Genomic DNA, 13,949 nt, shown 5'->3' with positions numbered 1-13,949 from the left:
TATAATTAATTAATTAAGTGGTTTATGGTGCAAGCGAAAAGACGTGTTATTCATTTGTAAGAGTGAGAACAGTGTTATCTTTCAAAACAGAATTCCTGTAGGATTCTTCTGTTAAACTGTCATACAAACCATGCACAGAGTTTGTCCCTCGGCATAAGGTGGTCATCTATAAACCACAATGGAAACTGGTGCAAAATAAGACACAAAGACAATTAAAAACTAGCTTCAGATTTTCTATACCTCTTTTTCCTTGAAAGCATTTACAAATACTTCTCCTGCCATATATGTCAATCCTAGAGGTGTATTTTTATTTTCAAGTTAAATAAATGTCATGCTACTGTAGTTTCAGCTGTGGATTGTGCTTGGATATGGTCATGCTTCAGAAGTCATGCCTACAGTGCAAGTTATTTTGGATTCCAGCACTATTTTCATTCATTTTACTTTCACTTTGGATTGTTCTAGTTATTTTAAGTAACAAAATGAAGAGGTTTTTATTATTTTAAATAGCAAAAGAAACTGGTTTGGGCATCACCTAAGGATTCAAATTTTATATTTATTTTATATATATATATAAAATTTGATATACACACATACACACACACACACATATATAAAAATAGGACTATAATGACATATGAATGACAAGTTACAATTTCATGCTATGTTTTAAACTTTTGTCCCCTTTTGAATCTAATAAGCCACTCTAAATAAAATTTGACCTTTCTAAAAACTTCCGATAGTTTCAGTGGCTGAGACTTGGATATATAAGGTGCTGAACACTTTTGTGAGATGTTGTGAGCCCTCAACTACCAGTAAAGAGCCAGTCTTGAAAACACTTATGCATATGGATAACCTTGTTCTGGTAGGACATTTGTTTATGGTTGTGAGAGATGAGAAACGTTGAATAGAGCTGGATGAAGACTGCGCTTTCTACAAGTTGTTGGTGATTGGATGCTTTGCAATGCATTTGACATAACTGGATTCCTTAATTTTCATATAGAGTTGGTGGTGGTTGTGAATGGGAAACCTTCTGTGTTACACAACATTGTGTTTTTGTACTGAAATAGAGAAAGGGTATGAATGTCATTGTGACACAAAGGAAACTAGGGGTATGAGCAAAGATTTCATACAAGGACCAATCTGAGAAACAGCCAAGATCAGGTTGAAATTTATGGCTGTTACCTTAATAATACAGCAAACCCCAGGAAGGGGGGAAAGTTTAGACCATTTTGTGTATGTGTGTGTGTTTGCACATACCTACAGCACTACAAGCAGATTGGGAGTGCCACCAAAGCCTTACATCTTGTATAAAAGTTTAATATTCTCTTAACTAAGAAATCATTTGACTCTTTCCTACTATTTACTGGTTTTCAGTGGAGGTGTGTGTGGGGGGGAACAATGGAAAGGAAGCAAAACACAACTATACCAAAGCATTCTTTTCACAGTCAGGTATATGGTTTACCATGTTTTTTCACATTACATATTTGTTATTATTTCTATTTATAGAATGGTAATACTTCCTGAATTTCCCATTCCCCTTGTCTTATTGATCCCAATGCTCCACTGAAATTAAATAGAAAGCTAAACAGAAAAGGTCTCAACAAATAAATAAAAAGAAAGTCATATATTATTGAGCTTGTAATGAGTTATTACATGTTTCATTGGTAAAGAATGCTACAGTTAAGATAACATACAGACTTTGATTATAAGCCCCTCTTTTGACAGATAACTTGCTCAAAAGTTGTTAATTAGCAAAACCCACTTAGATGTTTTTGTTACTCAGTGTGAAAAATGTTTCTATCAGTTTTAAAGCATTTATGGTTCTGCATTCACCATTTATCCGTAATAGGAATATTTCTCAAACCAGTAAAAACTGGTAGAAATCTTTTTGTACCTTAAGCCACTGTATATGGCATAAAAGGAAATACTACACGTGTTCACCTATGGTTACAGAAAAAGTGCAGCTGCTTTCTATTACACTGGATTGTGCTACCTGCCAAATAGTACAAAATATAGCACTTCGTTGTGAGATCATGAGCACACACCCGGGAAGGAAGAGTTGTGGTGGTTTCTGTGATTAACATAACTCTGAAGTTCTTGACTTCTGTGCAATTAATAATGCAACCGTAAAATTACATTGATGTAACTTTTCTCAGGTAGCAATACAACTTCATATATCACCAGTCAACAAAGGAACTATGTTCTCTATCAACAGATTACACACAACTACCTTTTGACTGACAACTCCTTTGAATAAATACAGTGTTAAAAAACCAATCGCCAATAGCTTCCACTTGAGTCAACTGCAGAAACTGGTGTTAACATAATGAAATCAGAGCATATTCAAAAATTCTGGGCATGTTTATGTGGTGAAAATGATTATATAAGGAAGTGGAATTGCTAACAGGTCCCAATTCTGTAGTTCTTACGGTAGGTTCCTGAATACTTCATTTCAAATTTTCCCCAACCCTCAAGTTTTGTTAAGAAAAACGCCCAATTTTACTCTCTTAATATCTTAAGACCTGCTATTAAATATGCTCTACTACTTTTCAATATTATAATTATTATTTATATTACTTTTTTCTCCTGACAGGCTTCTGACTGACTCTGTCCTGAATAAAGAAAAGGAGTACTTGTGGCACCTTAGAGACTAACCAATTTATTTGAGCATAAGCTTTCATGAGCTACAGCTCACTTCATCAGATGCGCATGAAAAACACTGCGTAAGAGCTAAGTATTATTATAGTACCCCCTTCCTCTCATCCCATTAAACTATAGTTTTGGCAAGTGACCCCTTTTGGTGATGAGGTGGCTGGAGGAAATGCTGGGTTTTGCCTTGCACCAGATTACTTTCTTAGGTTCTGTCTACACTGCACACCTTACAACCGCGCAGCTGTGTTGCTGCAGCTGTGCTGTTGTAAGGGGCACTGTGTGGTTGCACTTCAGCGCTGGGAGAGAGCTCTCCCGGCGACAAAATAAAACTACCTCCAGCGAGGAGCAGTAGCTTCATTGACGGGAGCACACTCCTACCGATGAAGTGCTGTCCACACCAGCAGTTTTTGCTGCTAAAAGTTTTATTGTTCAGGGGGGTGTTTTTTCATACCCCTGAGTGACAAAAGTTTTAGCGACGAAAGTGCCACTGTAGACAGAGCCTTAGTTAAACTAGAACTTGAACTGGTTGGTTCTCTGTGGTAGATTTCAGTGCTTCTCACAGCCCAGATTACCCTCATTCACATTGAGTAGTATTTTAATCCAGAAATAGTCACATTGACCTCAATATACATGTGGATTAAGGTACTACTAAGGGTGAGTTTGGTGATCATAATTTGGCCCTACATTATTGAGTCCAGATTCCCCATGTAGTAAAAGACAACCACTACACACACACATACACATAAAAGAATGTCTAATGCTCTTGAAAATTTTCTGGGACAGTAGCTATTTTCCACTACTATAGCATTGCTAGATTTTACATTTGTATGTGGTGTGACACTAGTCTAAGTATCTTTCAGCTCACAAATTTGCTTCATAAGGATCACAGACAGTTGCATTCAAAAACTGCAAAATGAAGATGAGCTCATGAATACAGATTAATTAGTGAATCATTCTTTGTGACCAGAAGAATAAAGTGCTTTACACACTGAATAAATCATTGAGTATTCTTTGGCTACCACTTACCACACATATTTGGGAGACCTTTCATAGGTTTAAGTGAAACACATTAAAAATTTAATCATCTAAAAATTCATGCTATTGAAATGTTATGCGGTCTAAACAAATTAGCATGGCAGTCAATTTAGAAAACCAAATGTTTGCTCGCATGGGCAATTATTTATAGCTGGATAAAATGATAGATGATGTTCTGCATAAACATTGCTCTTGGATAAAATTAACAGTTTTTTATTCCATGGTTAATTTTATTAAGGGGAAAATGCTGTTTTAAAAGGCTGTAAATCTTTTTATAAGCACTCTATGGGGGGAAAAAGGCAATAGAGAATATTTTTAGCGAACTGCTGTAAATTTTTAAAAAACAGTAATACTGGCAAAGGGTATTTTCTCATTACAGTCTGTATTTACTAGTAAAAAAATAATAATTGTAAAAAAGCTACTTAGATTTCACAGTATCTTTCATTCCAAAGATTTCCAAAGTGCTTCACAAACAAACTGAAATCAGCTGGACCGCTCATGTAAATGAAGTTACTAATGCAAGCATGTATTGCACAACTGGATCTTAATAGCAAGCAAGCAAATATATTAATGTAATGGCTATGTATTAATGAGATAATATTTGAAAATGCTTTGAAGAGACAGTGCTATAAAGGGGCAAATTAATACTATAATTTGAGTTACGATTTTATCCCGGAGATCACGGAGAGTCATGGAATCTGTGACTTGCAAAGACCTCCGTGAGTTCAGCCCCGCGGTTGGGAGCTGCAGGGTCCTGCCGCCTCCCACAGCGGCAGGGAGCTGCAAGACACCCCTGCCACCTTAGGCAGTGGGCCCGCAAGCTGCCAGCAGCCATGGGCAGTGGGGGTACCCCGCAGGTCCCCGCCACTACAGGCAGGGCGGGTACCCTACAGCTCCCTACTGTGGCAGCAGGGCAGAGGGACCCCTGCAGCCCCTGGCCACTCCCCACTTTGGCAGTGACAGAGGGACCCCTGCAGCTCCCTGGCCACTGCAGCAGGGCGGGGGACCCCCGCAGCTCCCCACTGCGGTGGTGGCGGCAGACTATGGGGAGGGGGACCCTGCCACGGGGGGGAAGGGGAAGGAGCAGAGGGACCCTGGATCTCTGAGCCCCCATGGGTGGTGAGGGCCCCAGAGCTCCCAGTCCCTTCCAATTTTATCATGGATATTTTTTAGCAAAAGTCAGGAATAGGTCATGGGCTCCAGTGAAGCCCATGACAAAATCTTAGCCTTAATTATAATCATTATCCATGACAAAATCTTAGCCTTAATTATAATCATTGTATGTTTGTTTTTCCTCAAGGATCACATCAACCTATTATTACTGGGCTATTATTCCCAGAAGGTAACTTAAAGGGACACTTTCTATTTGAATTTTATCTTCCTGTATTAAGGATATATTGTGAATTGAATGTTTTTTAGATTCTTTATCAAAAAATATACATTATGGTTTTTCTTCTCTCCCGTCTGTTGGGTAGACCCAAAGCACTACTACCAAATGCTCTGCTGTCTTTTTACACAACAGCGTGCTGCCTGTATAACCTACTGTCTAATTGCATCATGGATCTTTTAATGACTAGTCCACAAAGAGGATAAAAGTCTACTGTTGCTATCTGACAATGGAGGTACTGTAATTCATTAACTCACTTGGTAGGGACCTGTGCTCTGGGTTCTATTCCTGATGGTGACCTGGTTTCAGTTTCATTTTGTTGCTATTTGTAAACACCTAATTACAGATTCCTGTGAAAGAGTGTGCTTATGAACTCCCACCCAGAGCAGTGCAGGAGAGTGGTGCAGTTTGCCATCAACAAAACAGTGAAACTGACCATACATAAAATGCTGGCAAATGCATAAAAGAAACAAACTTGGGGAAAAAGAAAAGAAAAGAAAAACATACCCCCTTCAATCTCTTCCAACTATAATAGGCTTAGGAGTTACTTGGAACAAGAGAAGGTATAACATTTTCAAATGGCAATGTAAAATTCAAGTTGGTGTCCCTTGGAACAGGAACAATAAAATGTGCCAGAGGATTCTTGAAATAAAACTAAGTCTATAAAGCAATGTTTCAGTGTATCTCAAAAGAGCATGTTTGAAAAGTTAGAGATTTCCATACATCAGTATTTCCAGAGGCACAGCAAGCAGACTGAATATAAAAGAAGGGAATTAAAAATAACCTTGTGGGCATGAGAAACTTACTGAAGAAATCACAGATACCGGGAACTAACTTAGACATTTCTTGTTAGATATAAGAATGTATTCTGAACATGCCCTAAAAATTGACTGTATGGAACCCACTGAAAAGACAACAGACCCTCTTTATAGAATGGCTTTTATATCATCAAACCTTCTCCGTGTAATTTTCAGTGCCAGAAAACAAAAGGTCAGCATCCTCCCCATATAAAAATATCTGCCAAATCATTTTTTTGTGTTTATCTTAAACAAAGAAATATTAAAATAACGTCCCATTTATTTAAAAGTGTGGCTATGTATCTAAACTGAGATCATCACAAATCTAAATATAGATGTGTGGAAAGGTACAAAGATCAGGAGAAGGCCTTTGTGACATTTAAGATCTCCTTATGTCCTGTACAATATGGAAATAATGTTGATAGCTTGATTTTAGTATAACATTTAAGGGGCCACAAAACACTTGTTATCCTACTAGGATGGATTTTTTGCCAAGATTGTTTCTCTGACATTTAAAAATGCTTTAAATCCCATCATGATTATGTAATATTGTTTTAATAGTATTAGAATATATGCAGATAAAGCTTTAATTAAAAAGTATGAAATTTACCTTTGCAGTTAATCTGTTGATTTGCAATGTCACATTCCAAAAACATTTAAATGTTTTAATTATAACAGTGCAAACAAAAATAAGCTTACACTAACAGTGAGCAATTTATTCAACTACTGAAAGTTCCTTTGGTTTTATTTTGTCACAATAGCACATCATGTTGTCTAATCAAGTTTGCTGGTGAGGGTGGGGAGTAATGAAAATGTATGTGGCTACTACTTCTCCATCAAAAGTTTATGGGGATTTTTAGCATTTGAATTCAGTATACATTCACGGCACATTATAGATTCTGGTGCTAAAGAGCTTTGTATTCGCTACCACTGAAGGGGCCAGAAGTGAAATCATGGAACTTTGGATCCTCCACATCATTGTGGTTGTTTTGCTTATCTTCCCATCACTGTGTAAAATGAACGGCTGGTGTATAAACGAACATTTACATGTACGCCATGCAAGGTGAAAAATTTTGCTTGATACTCATTAATCACTATGGAATAATTGTCACATCACCACTTTTTGACGACTTTCTGAAGTCCAAAATGACTTACCTTTTTTACCTAGCCCAACCCTGAATTGGGATCTTGAGGATAAACTTCTCCATGCTCTTCTTCCTGTTCATTTACATGGAGCAGTTTCACAGCTCACTATCTGGATAAATTTGATACTAAAGCTGTTGCTATATAGTTTAAATGTCATTCTGGGGTATATACACCCTACAGAGTCATGGAAAGTAGGTCTAGAATTGGACTCAACAAATGGTATTTTCAAGCTGTTGAACTTAATCATCAATATATGACTGCTGATAAAGTTTTTAAACATGAATAAAGAAATAATACATCAGTAACATAATATTAAATAAGTAATTTTAAGGGGGTTATTTATCATCAAATGTACGCATATCCAATTTATCACTCAACTTACGGAAGAAACAGCAGACAAAATCTCAACAGTGCTGGTGCTCAAGGTAACATAAGGGATCAGTTTAGGACTTATCCCAGCTTCCCTGAAGATGCTGTTTGTGTAGTACCAGATCTATATTAAAATACAAAATAAATGCTTCATTAGCTGTCATAGTTTGAAAAAGAGGACTTGAACATTTAATTTGAATATATAAATAGAAGACTTTAAAAAAAGCCAAATAATATTGCACGATGAGCTGCCTGAAAGTGTTGAAGTGACTATAAATCTTAAATTGGGGCACATGATTGATGTATAATTTTTTGTTTCTTCACTCACAAATCAAGAACTTTGAGCAAAAAATGGATAAAACCTAAAAGGCAAATTATAAAAGCTGAAATACAATATTGGGTCTAATTCTGTACTGCCTTACGCCTTGTGAGGTGACCTGTAATATTTACACCTGTGCATAATAGACTGAAAAGGGGGAGTAAAACACAACCAAGTCACTAAACTAGTATCTTACACCCACTCTGCACAAGTGCAAATGGCTACACAAGATGCACGGCAGTACAGAATACCTAGGGCCCAACCCAGCAAGGTACTGATGTGATGGCTGACATCTTGGCCAACACTTTGCACACTGAACTGGAGGACCCCAGAACTACAAGCCTGAGCTACTACAACTTGGCCTCTCTAGTTCGGGGCTGTATCAACTCATCTCCCCTATGGACTGGCACAGAGTGGGACTTTAACACACATTCACCAGTGGGTTACACTGAGTGCCCGCAATGGCCCACAAGTCAATCAAAGGCATTCAGTATCTTGATGAATATGGCCCTTGGCAAGTAAATGACAGCACAGAAACATGGCACATTCTAAAACCTCTACAGGCCAATAGATTTTTGGGAAGGGCTGGATGAAGCTGATTTGTATTTTCTACAGTTAATAAGGACTGCTTTCTACCTAGACGGTCGTACACCATGTAATGTGCTTGTGCTTTAAAATAATGTGTCTGGGCAATACCAAAGCACCAGCTACTGTTCAGAGAAGTGAAAACTGTAAACATTTATTTGAAATCTGAGATTCTTGGACAGAAGGAAATGAGACAAAGAAAATCAGATGCCAAAACATGCAATGTGATTAGCGGTTCTACCGTAAAGCAGAAACATCTGGCAGACAGAGAGAAGGGATGTCTTTAATTACCAGAGAAGGAGAAAAATAACGGATTGCTAGAAGGATGTGAAGTCTCTAAAATAAAGCCCATCACCTGCCATATTAAAAATGAAAGCCATAAACAACATCTTGGCATGTTGAGTGAATGGGCTTGGGAGAGATTGACAATCCTCCCACTCCAAACAAGATGCCAGCAGACGACCAAAGCCTCTTCAAAGGGAAGCTAAGTTTAATAAGCCCAGTGGGGCATATGAACCTCACTGAGGGGAAGTCAAGCCTGAGAAGTCCACCAAAGCACCTGGGTCTTAAGGGATCCTAGTGAGGGTGTCTGAACTCAAGCAGCCCAGAGAGTATGTGACACCACATTCTGACTTGGTGCCTTGTGTGGGTGGAGCTTAGAAGAGTATTACCATCTTGTTCACCCAATTCTGACCCGTGGACAATATGATTCTATTAAAAAATGGTTCAGCTCAACTAGACATGGCAGAAACAAAGAGCAAAGGGAGCATTTATGTCCCTGTGCAATTCACATGCCAAGGAATAACTGTTTGAGAGAAGAATAACCAGTGCCAATGATTTATTTTGGTAATCTGGATAAAATATTTCAGCATCTTTGCCCTTAAACATAATTTACAAAATAAAGTTGATTGTCTATCAGAAACTTTTTATCCCTCAAAATTCTATCTTAAAGTTGCACATGGTGTATGTTAAGCAGTTTGAAATTAATTATATTAAATATGAAGCAGGAGAGAAAAGGAACAGATCAAATTCACCAGTGATGTGAAATTATATTCACTTCATTTAGTTTTATGTGTACTTTAGGGCTGAGATACTTTATTATTAATTTATATTTTGAAGTTAATTCCTTGTCCATGGTATATAGATTTATCATATACAACTTTTTATTAACCAGTAGAACTAATACAACTTTCTTTTGAATACTGTGATTGATTGTTTAATGATTCACCATAATTACATCTAGTAGTATGATCATCAATGTCTTCATTTATAGTTTCTGGTGCATCTAGAAAATAATGTACTTGGTGGAATTAAATGGTGAGATTTTTTATTACAAGATAAAGCCTTAGAAGGGAATAATTGCTAGATATACTCCTCAAGATACCAGCTGGACAATTACAGAAGGCAGCCACTTGGTAATCTCCCCTGGGAATGATCTGAAGCTCTTGGATAAATGTGGAAGGATCAGTCCAATCTTTTTTCTGACACATCCATCTGGGCAAGACATATGGCAAGCCCTGCCTGGCTAGTAGGCCACCACAGGCCAGCTGGATCTTAGAGTTTAATATTATGAAGGATTTTCACATTGTAAAGAACTCCCAGTTGAAATCAGAGAAAAATGTTAATCCACTTAAAATACTGTGTCTGTGTGAGAATGGATTTATTGAGTGCTTGCGACTGAGTAGGCAAAATACTTGCTCATGGGCCAAATCCTGATTGCCACATAGTCCCACTGATTTCAGTGGGATTCCTATGGAAGTTATGTCAAGTCTGTAAGAATAATGGTTGCATGGTTGAGAAACAAAAGGCTATACTTATTTTTTAATTCTCTCTCAAAATTAAAACAACGTTATCTCAAGAAACCTGCACCAGAAGAGGGTGGGTACCTGCATGCGCACAATCTTATTTTCCTGCCCAAAGGCCAGTAGCATCTTTCTCTCTCAGTCCCATTGTCCCAACTGGGGGCCTAATCCAAAATCCACTGAAATCAACTGGAGTTATTTGCACTGGCTTCAGTGGGGTTTGGATCAGGCCCAATCTGAGAAAACAGTATACACCATGCAAGACATCATATACTTGCACTGTTCTACTTTTAGATCCTATAACGAAGAAAGAACCTGCTTGTTCTTTGTGCCCTCCTATATGATGAATAATCTGTGGATTCCAATAGACATTAAAATGGCAATTTCCACGAGATAACGGGATTCCAACATATGCCTAGGTGTGAGGACACTTTCTGTGTACCAAGAGATTTTTTCAGAAATGCTTAGCATTTCTCAAACTAAGTCTCTGATTACGTTTTCAAGATTACAGTGGATGTTTATACTGGTGAAGAATTCAAAGCTCAGGTATGCACATGTACAGAAGCAAGGTCCTGATTTAGCAAAGTATTTAACCATGTTCCTAACTTTAAGTAATCAATGGAAGTATGCATCCACTTAAATTTAGGACTGTGCTTAAATACCTTCCTGAATTTAGTCTTAAATAAGGAATTCAAGGAGACATATTTCCCAAGTGAGAAATGAACATACTGGATAAGTTACTGTGAAATATGATTGATGCAAATAGTGTAATTAAGTTAAAAAAAACAGCTGGGGCAAAACTGTCATTGAACATATGCATGATTTCCATTTACCTCAATGGGAGCCCAGTAAATATATCACAGAGCTGAATTTGGCTATGATTTGATTTTGCAGGAAAAGAGTAGAGAGGGCTATAAAATTGACATCAACCAAAGAAAAGCAGCAGCAGGTATGTCCAGGTACCTTACCTTCTTCTTAGAATGTCTTAAGTTCTTAGTGGCATAACAAAGCAAGTGAAACAGTGATTCAGTATGTACTTTAGCCAATTTCTATTACACAGCACCTTTCTTGCAGGCATCTCAGAAGGTTTTACAATAATAATAATTTAACTAGAAAATCAGTTTCAAATCGTAATTCAAAACTCAACTTGTGTAACAAATTTTACATAATTGGCAGAATTATATGGAAAAAGAAACAAAACAAAAAATGAGATAAAAATACCTAATTCCTATGATTACAGGGCACTGTCAATTGATATTTCTATATGGAGCTTGATTTCAAAATGTGCCTTCCTAAAATAAATGCTGCATTAGTTTTGGAACATGTACAATAGTTTTAAAAAAATTACACCCCACCAGGAAAGATATGGTATTTTGCTCTTAAAGCATGTCATATTTCATTGGAGCTGGTCAATTTTGGTCTTTCAAATATGCCAAAAGTCACACATTTCTCCTTATATCCCTGAAAATATATCTATGGGATTTTTTAAACAATGCAAGCACATAACTTTATTAGTCTGTGTTACTTACTGTAGGTGTCATTTCATTTATAAATTGAGTTGATAAACTGTAACAAAGAATGCGTGACAAGATAATTCCATTTCATTTCATCTCAAAATATCCACAACAAGGAACAAAAAACCCTGTCATCAGCACTGAAATCTTGCAATTAGAAGAAAACAATACCTACTGTGCTAGGTTTTTTCTAGTGTATCCTAAAAATTGAAGAAAATCTTTTAGACTTCTTTCTCATATGTGTTGAAAAGTTTTTCTGTTACCTGGGTTACATTTCCAATTCATTATTCTGCAGTACGATCTTAGACAAATCACTTCAGGTAACATTTTCAAAAGTGCCTACGTGACTTTTAAGGTATGTCCACACTGCAGCTAGGAGTGAGCCTCCCAGTCTGGGTAGACAGACTTGGGCTACCAGTGCTAAATACAGCAACGTTGACGTTGCAGCACTAAGGGAGGCTTGGACAAGGCATTTGTGCACATGCCCATCCTGCCCCTTGAATCCTAGCTCAGGTGGCTATCCTGAGCCTATGCCAGGGCTGCAAGAGCCAAACCACTATTTTTTGCACTCTAGCATGAGCCCTGCTAATATGAGTCTATCTATCTGGGCAGGTGCCTTGCTCCCAGCTGTAGTGTAGATAGACCCTTAAAGGCTCACTTTTGCAAACTGGGACTTATGCTCCTAAGAGCATGAGTCTTACTGAAAATCAAAGGGACTTAGGCCTCTAAATGCCTAAGTCACTTGTGAAAATGTTACCCCCAGGAGACCCCAATTAGAGCTGGGCAAATAACTGATTTTTCAGTTCACTGGCAGTTAAAAAAAATTGGGTCGGGTTGAACCAAACCCAAAAATTGTGAATGTGAATGACTGTGAATTGCCACTATGAATGAGGGGGGAGAAGGGGGAAGGAGCGGGGAAAGTGTGTGAGAGAGAGAGAACGATGCATACACAATGTCAGGTGTGCCAGAGGGAATGCACAGAACAGGTAATCTTCAAGTCATCCACCCCTGTCGTCCATTTCCAGCTTCTGGCAAACAGAGTTTAGGGACACCATCATGAGGAATAGCAGAGAAATGATAAATTATGAAAATAGTCAAGTATGAGAACATATAAATACTGATTAACAAAAGATGTGACCCATTAGCAGGCTGGATACTGAAAAGGAATACTTACAGCATTTAGCCCACAGAGCTGGTAGCAGGCCATGGTGATGATCACAGTAATGATCTGCCAGTGTACAGAGCGGTTTCTCAGAAGTTGAAGGACAGACTCTAATTTAACATTTCTCTGTGCTTCACTCTCTTCTAATTCATGAGACACATCATCTTTCCCAAGGAAGGTCTGGAATGCTGCAAATGGACAATTGGATACCTTAGTAAGAAACCTAATATGCTTTATTTTAAAAAACAGGTGAGTTTCGCAAAAGTTGAATACATTTAAAAACACACAATGTTTTTCACCTCTTTAGTGTAGCTATTTTGCTCCCTTTTTATTGAGCGTGGCCTAGCTTACCACCATCACTACAATGGAATGCAATTTTGGGGCCCAGTCCTGCAAGCTGCTGAGCTTGCTCGACTCCAGCCAAAGGCAATGGCCGTCGAGGCCATTCAGAATCTTGCAAGGTCAGTCACTTTCTTTTATTTTGCGTCTTTCATACAAATTCTATCTCCAAAATACTTTACCAAGTCAAAAAAATACAAAAGACAACGCAGGATGTAAACTGAAGGAAATTTTAACCAGGATTTCACAAGTGGTGCTGAACACCTCATTTGGTCCTGACTACCCATGTAGCCAACCAGTTGAGCACCTGTTGACACTCATCATCAGAATGGCAATTTTTGGTAGCATAGGCAAGGTTTTAGTCGGAAGACCAAAAGCAGAGGGGAAAACTACATTACAATGCATAGGAAAGGGAGAAGTGGGACATTTAAAGATGTGATTTAAAAAGAAACAGTTGTGGAGGCAAAGATATATAGGAAGGGAGAATTAATTTCACCTACAGCTACAAAGACTTACATGGAGCTTGACTGATAAATAAGACGACAGGGTCCTTGCCTCAAGAAGGTAACCTTTTAAGAGACTCATCTCGCTCCCATCGAGTCCCGAATGATTTGGAACTTTAGTGACCTGAAAATCCCACCTCTCCAGCTCTGTGATAGTGCAGCAATTTTGATCAGTGGAGGCACTAGAGGCAATTGTCCCCTGATTTCACAGGAAAGAGCCTTAATGTCTGAATTAAATGAACATTTATTTAAATTAAAATAAATAAGAGGTCATTTTATGTACAGCATATAAACGCTTTTAGTTACATAGCATCTGTATTTGTGTGCCAATACATTCTC

General features: G+C 37.9%; 1 protein-coding gene across 1 annotated transcript in view; it reads right to left on the bottom strand.

The window, feature by feature from the left end:
- The window catches only part of SLC2A9 (solute carrier family 2 member 9), a 169,620-nt gene that overhangs the window by 82,358 nt on the left and 73,313 nt on the right, over positions 1 to 13,949 (bottom strand). Inside the window, exons 7-8 of the mRNA XM_077815849.1 lie at positions 12,781 to 12,956; positions 7,400 to 7,510 (exon numbers count right to left, since the gene is read on the bottom strand). Of these exons, the coding sequence (XP_077671975.1) occupies positions 7,400 to 7,510; positions 12,781 to 12,956 (287 nt within the window). The remainder of the gene's footprint in view (positions 1 to 7,399; positions 7,511 to 12,780; positions 12,957 to 13,949) is intronic.

The sequence above is a fragment of the Eretmochelys imbricata genome, chromosome 4 (genome assembly GCF_965152235.1).
Source record: "Eretmochelys imbricata isolate rEreImb1 chromosome 4, rEreImb1.hap1, whole genome shotgun sequence".
NCBI lineage: Eukaryota > Metazoa > Chordata > Testudines > Cheloniidae > Eretmochelys > Eretmochelys imbricata.
This window is presented reverse-complemented; position numbering and strand designations above follow the sequence as displayed.